We start from the raw sequence: 12,541 nt of genomic DNA on the forward strand, positions 1-12,541 counted from the left end.
AATGTACTTTATAATTAGTGTTTGCTTGTAAATTGTAATATATAAAATAATAAGTATATCAATTAAGTGCCGATTTGATTGAAATTACAATTTTTATGCTTATTTTTTAGTTTATATTTTATACGATTCTTTAAAGACTCTCAAACACTCTGTCCGAATAGTTCCACAAATATTAACTGGAATCAAACAACTAGATTGTTGATTGATCTAATAACAATAATATCATCTAACTATTTTTTTTTTTATTTTTTTTTTTTTTTTTTTTTTTTTTTTTTAAATAGAACTTTCATATTTTAAGAACAAAATTAATTTGTAAACTTATGTTTAGGAGTTTAATTTTGGCATAACATGTATTCTATATCACTTTCAATGCTCTTAATCTGTTCGTGAAAATCTTATCAAAATTGATTCAGTCAATTTGAATAATACCACGGATAAACCACAAACAGGCCCTTCAATAAATTGTGTTTATATGTTGATGTGTGCATTGAAATGTACGAAGTTATTGATTTTGAGGTCATTGCATTCACTGAATACCTAATTAATATTTAACGAATGTTTATTGTTTAAATCAGGAATATTTAGTACGTTTCTACTTTTCTATTAATACTTCAACCATCATCCTCCATCAACGGATAGGTAATGAGAGAACGTAGAATGTATACCAACTACCTACCTATTCTATACATAAACATATTATTTTATCCCTGTTTAAATTCGTAAGGTCCCTTATTGGGAATAAGGTAGTTTCATTGAACGTTTCCCACAGGTTAGTAATAAATAATATTTACCATCTTAATTTAAAAAAAATATATATATATATATATATATATATATATATATATATTGATTAAAGCCATTACAAATAATATGTTGATGAAAGTATACTCCGATAATATCGTAAAAAAATTGTCATATTAAACATTATCATATAATAGTTTAATACTGATAGAACTATTAATATTATCTTTATTAAAATATCTTAAACATTAAACCAGTAAAATTATATAATTATTTAATAACTTATTGTTTATGAGCATTTTCGATCACTGCGTAGTAAAATTAATTTAAAGTAGAGGAAGTTGGCGATTTTCATAAAAATTCACACAAACTCTACGAAATTCAATTAAATCCATCAATTATTGTGGCATTAAAATAAAAAAAAAGTTACTGTATTAACGATATCGTAAAAATATGATGAAATAAAATTAATACACCAAATTGGACCGTTTATATTATATTGTAAGAATATATTATTAATTAGTATACTATAATATAATACGTAATATTATGCACAATTTACAACTATTAATAATTTATTTTGTATGAAGACGGTATATAATATTATACACACCTTACGACTATATACTTGTATAACAAATTAAGTTTTATTTTATTCAATTGATAAAATCGAATTTAATGGAAAAACGTGAAATAAGGTATTCCGTAAAATGGACTTCTCACTGTATCACCATTGTATAGTTATTGTATCAAAATTTATTCAAAAAGTGTAAGTAAAATGTTCAAGCATATTGACATTGTCAACGTATTCAGTATACGCTGAGAACAGCACATGATACAGTGTGAAATCCCCTTTACGTTGGTTTAGGGCCGTCTAAGTAGAATTGATATTATAAGTTCATTTGATTTAACTTTTAAACGCCTGTCGGCTGTCACTTCATCATATAAAATTTATCCAGAAAAACAGTTTTTATCAATGTTAAGCTATAAGTGATGACATTATTTAATCATAATATGCACATATTAAAGGGTTCCATACATGGGCAGTATGGAAAAAAAGGAATTATCTTTCTGTTATATTACAGCCATATTATAAATACGCTAATATCTGAATATGTAACTATAGAGTCTTATCTTTTTTGGGGAAAAAATAACAGCATTATTATTATTTTAGATTCTAAACGGAGTGATGAGTGTATTGAATTTACAATGATGTTTTTTTATTTTTGTGTCTAAGGAATTTTGAAGTTGAAAATTCGTAAAATTTTGTGATTTATACTTTATGTTAAAAGACAAGGTTATCTATTTTCCTTAAAGTAATTGTAAAAAAAAAATATTTGCGTATGAAATTTAAATTTTACGAATAACGATATATTAAAATTTAAATATAGGTAATAATATAATATATCCTACTAATTATCCTAGACTGAAATATCATCTCCGTTAATAATCGTTTTTCGTATACAATGTGATTTACCTTTCATTACATTCAAATTTAACACATCCATTATAGTGACTTACTCTCCTCCATCTCTTACTATACAGCAGAGCGATACCCACTTGCCCACCCTTTTTGTTTTTTAAGATTGTTTTATCAATGGTACCTACTTATTTTTTAATTTATTGTTTATTTTATAATTTATTCAATATCATCCATCAGATGATGGTCTTGAACAATATTCTACAAATATTGAGTGGAATTAAATGTGTTACTAATATAAAAATAAATTGTATATTGTGTTCTTGAATTGTTATTGGCATCATGGGAATTGGAAATTATAGCTTGAATAATAGCCGATTTATTCGAGTTAAATAATATAATATAATATCATACTTAATATTTTATACTTATCGACTGATGAGCCAGCGCCTGTTCATTATGAAATATAAATTAATCGTAATACATTGTTATTTGTTATTTGTTTGATATTATATTTGTATGATATTACAATAATGATGAATTATTAAATTCTTAAATCAGCTAAATATTAAAACATATTATATAAATATGTACTTATATTATTTTATGGGTAATGCTAAGCTGTTTAATGTCTATATAATATTCTTGTTATTTTGTTGCTCAACGTATCGACAAAAATCGATTTATACTACGAATCGTCAATTCAACAACACAAAGTTTGAACGGCATAGCCAAAACATAATCACTCGAATAAATTATTATGTCTCTAAAACTTGTTGCAAGCTTAATAGTATATTATAAAATATATTCCTAACATCGATGGTGCATCTGTTATTAGATATTACTTATAATTTATAAATAAACTACGGGTATACCCCTCCACTACATTATTATTTATTGTCATTATTATTTTGTACAATGTTTGTATTATACGATTCGTTTGATGTACAGTGTTACATTGTACTAGAAACACATTTTTTTCAAATAACGCGTGTGAACTGCTTCTTTTGTTCCACCCGTCGTTATGAAAACCACGTAATTGTTCTGAAAAAAAGTAACTACCTACGATGGAGGTTTTTACTATATCGTGTATGTTGAGAAATCCTAGTGGTTTTTCGCGAATTCAACGTTTTTTCCGCTCGAAACGTAAATACATTGTTTCCTGTATATATTATGTTTTTTTGCAAGTGTACAATAACATATATTTCTTTTTTGTAAGTATATACTTAAAGGTACTTTAGTTATATATATATATATATATATATACAATAGTTACTGTTCATTTTAGTGTTACTAAAGAAAGGGTAGAGTATGTGACTGTTCTGCTGTATAGTATATAATATGTCAAGTGAATAGTCTTATCATTAAGAAGTAAGACACTGAAACGATACTATAACATTTAAATTCAATAATAAATCATTGCATACAAAAAAAACAATTCTGAGCATGGTATTTTAGCCTAAAGTATAGGTATTTTATGATATATTTATATCGTTATTAAAGTAATTAATTGTTTAACTACTTATTGACTATTAATAATACAATGGGTCGAATTAATTTTTGCCGAAAATATTACACTTTATGTCATTATGTGTATAAGATACGTATATATTATATACGATTTAATAGTATATGTTAAAAGTTTTAAGTCCTCATAAATAATATTTTAAAATTACAAAAAAACAATTAAAACCATTATTCATCGATTAAATATCTATAAATATATATATATATACATTTTAATGTGACAGTATGAACTACTTAAAGGTAATATTTTATTAAATTTTCAATCTTTTGGTATAAAAATTTAACATTTTTAACATTTTTAATTATAAAACTTTTTGCAAATTTTCACAACATTGACGAATTTCATTAAAATTTGAGCTTAAATGATCATAAATATAAATCGTCTCTATAATATCTTTAACATTTAAAAATTATTATAATAACAACGTATGAGAAACCTTGTAATACGTTAATACGTTTTTAAGGTTTTTAGCCACCGAATCATATTAAATTAACAACCTTGATGTCTACAAGAAATTACCCCCAAGGTAAAAAACCAATCTATTTTTACTACCTCAAAAGTGATGACGGGCAAAAATAAAAATTACACGTATTATAATAAACACTTAATATTGTTGGGAAATCCAATTATGATTATGTGTTTATACCTATATACTCGTAATTTAAGTAAATATATATAATAATTATTATCATTTAATCTATTAATACCTATGCAATTTAATATATTTATTTAAAGTAGTTTAATAAATGTAACTAATACAAATTGTATTAAATAAAATTATAATCATAATTAATTTAATTCGTTATCATAGAGTTTAATTATTATTTTTCATCACAACTTTAATGCACAACAAATTATATTTTATTTTTTACGCGAACGATCGTCTATTATTGAAAAATGCAAAGAATGTACCTATATTTATTGGTATTTATAAATTTTAAATTACAATATAACAGAAGAAAATTTGTTTTTATATTTTTTAAATTAATTCATGTTTTAATACAGTTAATTAATATGTAATAATTGTCCAATCTGTTGGCCGGTCGGTTTAAGTAAACAAAACATGCAAAAAAATAATCGTGCGTTTTCTTTATAACTTACTTGACTCGTAGATTTACAGCAAACCCGGTTGTACCAGTTCAGATTTCAAAAAATTCGTATACAAATTTAGTAAATTAAATTATTAAAAGTAAAATATTTACATACTTCTATAAAAAATTGTATTTTCCTATAAATGTAACAAATAAATAAATAAACATCAAATAATATTAATATAGATTAATATTAAATTAGGTAACAGAGAATATACCATGTAAACTATTGTTATTGATGAAAATACTTATGTATATGTAGTGCATTTTAATTTAATTTCCGCAGATTTACAACTTTTCATATTATGTACAAATATAAGACAAAAGTAAATAGGTCTAACACAAAAAGAATTTCTGATTTTACTCTAAAAATAAATCATGGATCTGTTTTACATATTAACATATTTTAACATAATATTAACCTAACCAGTACTACACATTTCGTTTCTTAGCATTTATTCAAATTATTCTTATATTATTAAAAACACAAATATTATATTTGTTAAGTAAATAAAACTAGTAGTTACATTTCTAAATTATTAATAAAATCATAAAAGAAAATAATGATTAAAAGGTTTGATTAAAACAATCAAATATTATGAATTATTTATTTATTTATTTTTAAAAAAGAATATATTTTAATATTATACATAATAGTGATGATATTATTTATTATTATTATTATTACGAATAAATAACTAATTTATACTTATTTAAGACCCTGTGTAGTTTTATCATTTGGAATTTTTATTATTGTTGATTATACATCGAAGACCGTAGTGACTGTGAAAATTAATTGTGAACGTATCACATCATAGTCCTATTTTGTAAAAATATTATTTTAAATATCGTCATAAGGAATAAAATAAATAAGTATAACTAGTTAATTGTTCGTTAGTTTTCTTTCTCGAGATATTTGAATTCTCAATTGGGTATTAGTCACATATAAAATATTTATTATTACATACTTTTTTGAGTATCTTTTTTTAACGAGATTAAATTTAAAAAAGGAAATTAATAAGCTAAAAATAAAAATTATTTGAAAATGAGTACTTGTTTTTAAATAAAGATACTTTGAGAAAGTATTTAAAATACGTACTTAAAAACTTCTGCTGGAGTACTATACAAGACTGCCTTAATCCTCAGAAAATAAAAATAATTATTGAAAAAATATACTATATATACAATAAATAATTATACTATTTATACTATATTATGATGAAATATAATAGTAAAAATATATTATGGTTTATTTTACACAGTACCATTTAAATACTTTAACTATAATAATAAGAGCCTTCCCTGATGAAAGATAACCTAGAAAATATTCATAAAAACACGACTAATCCAAATCTATACACGAATAAAAATATAAAAATATTACACCCACTAATAAATTATAGTTCAGCACTATACATTATAGTATGAATTATTCACTACTACTAGTACTGATATACTTTGTTATACTATATTTAAATCAATAATAAAACCACTCGTAACATATTACGCATATCCAGTGCGGACCACCGTAAAAATTAAAAATCTACAGATAATAATGAATAAACCTCTTAAAAAATTGTTAAAAGACTAGATGGTTCATACGTAACAACCACACCGACTTCTTAGAAATTTGGATCGAGGATCAACTCACAAGATTTTATTCAAAATTATACTCAATAAAATGATTTTTCCAATATAAAATTATTTATGACATAAAAAACCTTTAACCCCACCACCCTTAAGATTTCCTTCATTAACTTAAATGTATATTAATTTGTACGTTTTCATATTTCATTCAAACTATACATTATATTATTTTATGGTAATTATTTTGTTTGCTTTCAAGTTAATTTATTGATTTAATATATATATGTATATATTGTAAACAGAAATATCAATATAATACTATGATGAAAGGATTAAATATATAATAAAAAAACAAAACAAAACAAAGTAAAATATTTTTTCACATTTAAAGGAATTTATTCAGATCTTATTATTTAATAAAATATATTATATCTACTTATATTGTATATTATAGAGTTGTTTAGATTTTTATTAGTAAAATAATTTTTAGAATTAGTTCAGTAATCAATATAATTACAGCGATTACTCTCAATGAAAATAAAATTTCACATTTTTATAATATTAGTATGAATCATATATTTTTTGAATGCTGCAGCTCATATAAATATTGATGTATTGATTATAAAATACAAAATGTTGTGCTTCTGTTAGTATTTTGGAAATCTATACTATAATACCAACTCACTTAAGTTAACTATAGTTTTTTATTTCTTTTTTTTTTAACTTTAATCAGGTAATTTTTTCATAAGTATTCAATACAATGCATCTAATCTAATGTCTTTAATTATTATTTTACTAACTTACCTACGTTATTGCTTCACCAGTTTCACTTACATTAAACAACTTTACCGTCTTTACTAACATGGTTTGTTTAGTGTTCTGACCACTATTTGAATTATTAAGTAGATGGCGATGTGGTTAAGTTTTAATACGCACGAATGCATAACTATTATCATTTGAGGTACTGTATATATGTAGGATTTTAAGCCTTCGTGATGTAATGGTGGTTGATACCCTGGTCCAAGGACAAGAGTATTTTGTGTGAAGAAACGTCGCTGGAATTAATCCTCAGTGTTAATTCTAAGGTCTATTTAACCGTTATTAGGGTTACCTGAAATAATAGTATACGGCTATAATATACATGGGATATAGGTATAAGCAATCTAATCGTGAAAGCGTGATTTTTACTTCCATAAAAATAGGTTTTGGATTAAAAACTGAATGCTTGCCTCCCTTCCCGTCAAAATGATTTAAACATATAATTTTTTTCTGAAATTTGTTTTATTACAATATATTATATAATATATAAATATATAATTCAACTTTTAATCTGGTTTTAATGTAGATAAACAGAATTATTAGTTCATATTTCCTATAGCGTCTTAATATTTTTTTAGTTACTTTGAATTTTAAATGTAATGTTATAAACATTTATTGCGTATATTGTACCAATGGGCAATGATCATAATATTTTATTCCAAAATATTTAAAATGTCTTTAAACATGATTTGTTGATACAAAATGTAAGTAATTAATACCATATTATAGTAAAAGTCTGTATTACATTAGTCCTTGTCCACACGATGTATTATTTATATTATGGACTATATTTATAAATAGTATAAGGGAAATAATTTAATTAAATTTCTTTGGTAAAAATAGTATTTTAAATTAAGCACATTAATACAGTCTAATTTATATACAATTCTAATATTATCCCAATCCGTATTGCGCACGTTATAACAGTTTAAGTTTTCTCAATATGTAAACTTCAGCAACAGCTGTTCTTAAAAGCATTGAGATCATAACGACTAAAACGAGTTAAATCCTTTACTGCACATATTATATTCAATTTTAGCCGTTTTGATTTTCACCCGTTTAATTTAACACAGATACCTATAAGTATGTAAATCGAATTTGCTGTTTTCAATTTATTTTAAATATAATATAGGGTTTTCCATTTCATATTTAATGGGTAACGGTATATTAAAACAAAAATACGAATTCAATAGTATTATTGCTATTAAAATTAAATACTCAGAGTATTAATGGTTCAAATTGTATATAAAAAGAATAATACAAGAATACCGTGTATTATATTTTAGATTTCAATTACTTGCATATAAAGATCTAAAGTCTGTTTAACTTAACATAACTTTTTTTTTAGTTTTAATTCTTATTAGACAGCCGAGTCACTCGAGTCAGTAAAATATTTTTAAATTTCACCGTACAATTTACGATACGGTTAATAACTTTTCTTCGGAGGGATGACAACACTTTATAATTAAAAAAAAAAAAATGTTGCACGCACGAAACAACTTAGATAATTACTATGAATTTGATGTTTCAAAGGTATGAAATATATATATTTTTCATTTTATTTATTAATACAACCACCAATAATGGCACTGCTGTAACACCACTCGTAAAAAAATTATAATGAAAATATATTTTTATTTTTTAATTTAATTTCTTTATAATATCAAACTCCTTCAATCAAACTTTTTTGTAACATTCAGTTTAACATTAAAATATATATCGTTTTATGATCGATAAAATTACAAACATTTTTTTTTTTTTTTTTTTTTTTAGTTGTAAAAACTATATGTATAAAACTATTCATCACATTTTCACGATTATTTTTATCAAATAATGTATTAAAGTTATTTTTTTTGTTAGTACCTATTGTTTTAGATTCCGTGCTATGTAAATAAATAACATTTTTATGTAAGTTGTGTATCTTTAAGTGCAATGTTCACAATTTGGATTTTCATGATTGCTTATAATATTGTTGGTACAAAAATATTTTCGTTCAATCCTAAAATTCTGCTATTGACATAATTTATATTATAATTTTTCAACATTAATAATCGATTAAATATATATTTTTTTAAATTTTATAGCACAATGAGTGAAAATAATAATGTCATAATATTATATAGTTATTTATAAAATATATTTTTAGCTATAAGTATTAAACAAGTGATTTTATTGTACGTATACGTCATTTTAATAATTTCCATTTCAACTTATATAATGTGAATTATATATTTATAATGTCTGTAGTTAGGCCGTAAAATATTAATAATATTGATTATATTTTACTTCAGACTCATAAATTACGTTTAGAAAGCAGGAACATGGCATGCTTGGAGGGTGCGTTTTTTCGTACTATTTAAAATTATTATTGTTTTAGGAAGCAATGAATTGTTAAGTAACACTAAAATCCCCAAAGACAGCTTGGCGTTTAATGCGTTTTATTATTGAATACATTTCCTGTTGTTTATTTATAACCGTATAATAATAATAATAATAATAATAATAATAAAAAAAAAATAAATATTATTTAGTTGGATATTGGTTGCACCTAAGCCATTTACTACCAAATATCAACACTGCTGGTATCCATAAACTTCTTAATAAAAGTTTTTATAACTTGTCCCCATAGAGAGTAAGAGGTGTAAAAAGGACGGAATACTTTTGTCGTTAAAACTTTTACTGTCGTAATAGAAACATGTTCATTTCAATTATTTGTCACAGTTGGCTACAAAGGTACAACGGAAAGTTTCAACTGGAATTTGAATTAATTATCAGATAGATATATTTGTCAGTTTTATTTAACATTGAATTGTATAAATCTAGAGTCATAAAATTATACATTTTTGTCTCTAAAATATGTGTGAAAATATTAAGCTTATACACAAAAGCATAATTAACTATCCGTTGTTTATTCTGTATACTGTATAATGTATAGCAATATTCGCTACTACTGATATTACACTGATCATAATAAATTATTGATAAAATTAATAATAATAATAATTGTAATAAATTAATTTTGTGATACGTATTATTCAAAAAAATGTTAAACATAGAAATGTCATTATTAAGTTTTTTAACCTTACGCTTTGTTATGTTAGATTAAGTTAGGTAAGTAATTATTAATTTAATTATTTGCTGTTTCTTCATAACATAATTATTTATCTATAAAAATGAACAAAGTTCAACAAATGTCAACGCTAAGTATTTATAAGCTTTTAAAATGTCATCCCTTTGATATACAAGAAGATAATAATATAAAACACTACTTAAGTATAATATATACATAATTTCCATAGTTTAAATTTATTAACCACTTTACCTACTAAACAACAATATTATCATTTTTAAAAGACTCAAATTAAGTTAACAGTAGTACAAAAACTTGTATAGTATTTTGGATGTATCATGTATGTATAAATATTTATTTTTTGAGTCTATTTAGTATTTCGTAAACGTTCATAAGGGAGAAAATATAATTCATATTTATAAATATGTCTATTATAAATATTTTAACAGCATTTTATACTCCACTGGGTCACACACAAAAAGCAATATTAATAATAATATATATTTATTTTTTAGTAACACTTACATATACGTTAAACTAAAATGTATTTTAAACAGACTCATATTTAAATTTAATAATACATTTATTATTATTATTATTATTGTATAAATAATTGTTTTGCAGTTCAGACCGAAGCTAGAGAGCGGATTACTTGTACTCCATGGACGTCTAGACTGCCAAAAATGGCACAACCCGATTTGGATTATATAGGTGAGTCTGATAATATTATGTACATTTTACATTATTCCATAAGGATATCCCATTAATATCGATACCTAATAATATTTAAATAAACACTTAATATAGAGTAATAGAGTCTACGTGACCCTATCATTTTAATCTGACTGTGATATCCTGCATAAATAATATCACGTATAAAATCAATACATTTGTTCTTATCAGCAATAAACAGTGATAAATAATTTGTCATTTTAGCTCCAGAAGTCCAGTTGTCTTCATATTGTAGTTCTCACAGTGATATGTACTCATTGGGAATGGTTATATTCGCGATATTTAATAACGGTCGACCACTGATACAAGCGAACCATAGCAGCTCGACATACATGAAACAATTGGATGTGGTGAGTTTAATTTTAAATGTAAATGGTAATAGTGAAAAATGATGTGATAAAACCAATTGCAATTTCAATTTGACAATACTTATATTATCATATACATTTTCGAAATCAAATTTTACATTTTTTAATTACCTAAAAATTTTCTTCCGGAACAATAGATTATCGTATATTCAAAATAATAGCGGGTTTGAAACAAAGGCAAATTTTTTAAAGAAATATATATTTTTTTTATAACTACTTACCAAAAGTTAACTACAAACAAACATATTTGTTTCAAAACTAATAATTTTTATCACATATCCTGTACGGGCATAATATATTATTAATAATTTTAATATGACCGACTCATTGATATCAATAGTAAACTACACGGATTAATACATAGGGAATCATATTATTGTATGATCTAAAAACAAAGTGTATAAAATAACAATAAAAATAATAAATTATTCAGATGCTAAATATATCCACCTTTTTTCAAACCTAAACTTATAGAGAAATATAATATAATATATAATAATATAATAGCTGAAAACTATGTACCTAAATAACAATAATTTGAAAAATGATTTTATTATTATTTATAATTATAATTTATGTTTGATAATGATTGAAGAGAACAATAATAAAATAATAAAACAACGCGGATTCCAAATTGGATTAAGCATCAACGTTTTTTTAATCAGACTGGTTGGTAAAATATAATCAATATTTTCAAAAACCTTTTTATACTAAAACTTATTTTATAAAAAAATAACTGTTATTGGCCTTAATTAAAAACTAAAAGTTCTAAAGTTTTAAAATCATGATGCTTCGTATTAAAAACTTGTTAAAATAAATCAATAGATATTTCAGTTTTATTTTTAAATATAGTTACCTCTTGAAAATATACGAACTTGGTGTTTTGAACTTTTAGAGTTTTTTAATACGATCTATTTTTAAGATCGTTTATTCCTCTCGTCTTAATTTTAATTTCACTCAGCTTTACTTCTTACGCATAATTATATCGAACGTTGTACTGGTAACTGATGTATAAAACCGTTTGCACTTTGCGGCACAGTGTATTACAAATTACATCAATTATCGGTTTGATAATTAAGTTTTATCTTCTTATTGTATATAGTGATTTTAATCACTTTGGTTGTAATGCTATAATGAGTATAATGGATATTATTAATTTTAACCGTTAATCCGATTTTGGTACTC

At 23.5% G+C, this 12,541-nt stretch overlaps 1 protein-coding gene across 4 annotated transcripts in view; it reads left to right on the plus strand.

The window, feature by feature from the left end:
* The window catches only part of LOC132920517 (SCY1-like protein 2), a 158,165-nt gene that overhangs the window by 92,630 nt on the left and 52,994 nt on the right, over positions 1–12,541 (plus strand). For all 4 annotated transcript variants that reach the window (XM_060982969.1, XM_060982970.1, XM_060982973.1 and 1 more), the window contains exons 5-6: positions 10,881–10,967; positions 11,193–11,338. In XM_060982969.1, coding sequence (XP_060838952.1) covers positions 10,881–10,967; positions 11,193–11,338 — 233 coding nt within the window. The remainder of the gene's footprint in view (positions 1–10,880; positions 10,968–11,192; positions 11,339–12,541) is intronic.

This window comes from Rhopalosiphum padi, chromosome 2 (assembly GCF_020882245.1).
Source record: "Rhopalosiphum padi isolate XX-2018 chromosome 2, ASM2088224v1, whole genome shotgun sequence".
NCBI classification, from domain to species: domain Eukaryota; kingdom Metazoa; phylum Arthropoda; class Insecta; order Hemiptera; family Aphididae; genus Rhopalosiphum; species Rhopalosiphum padi.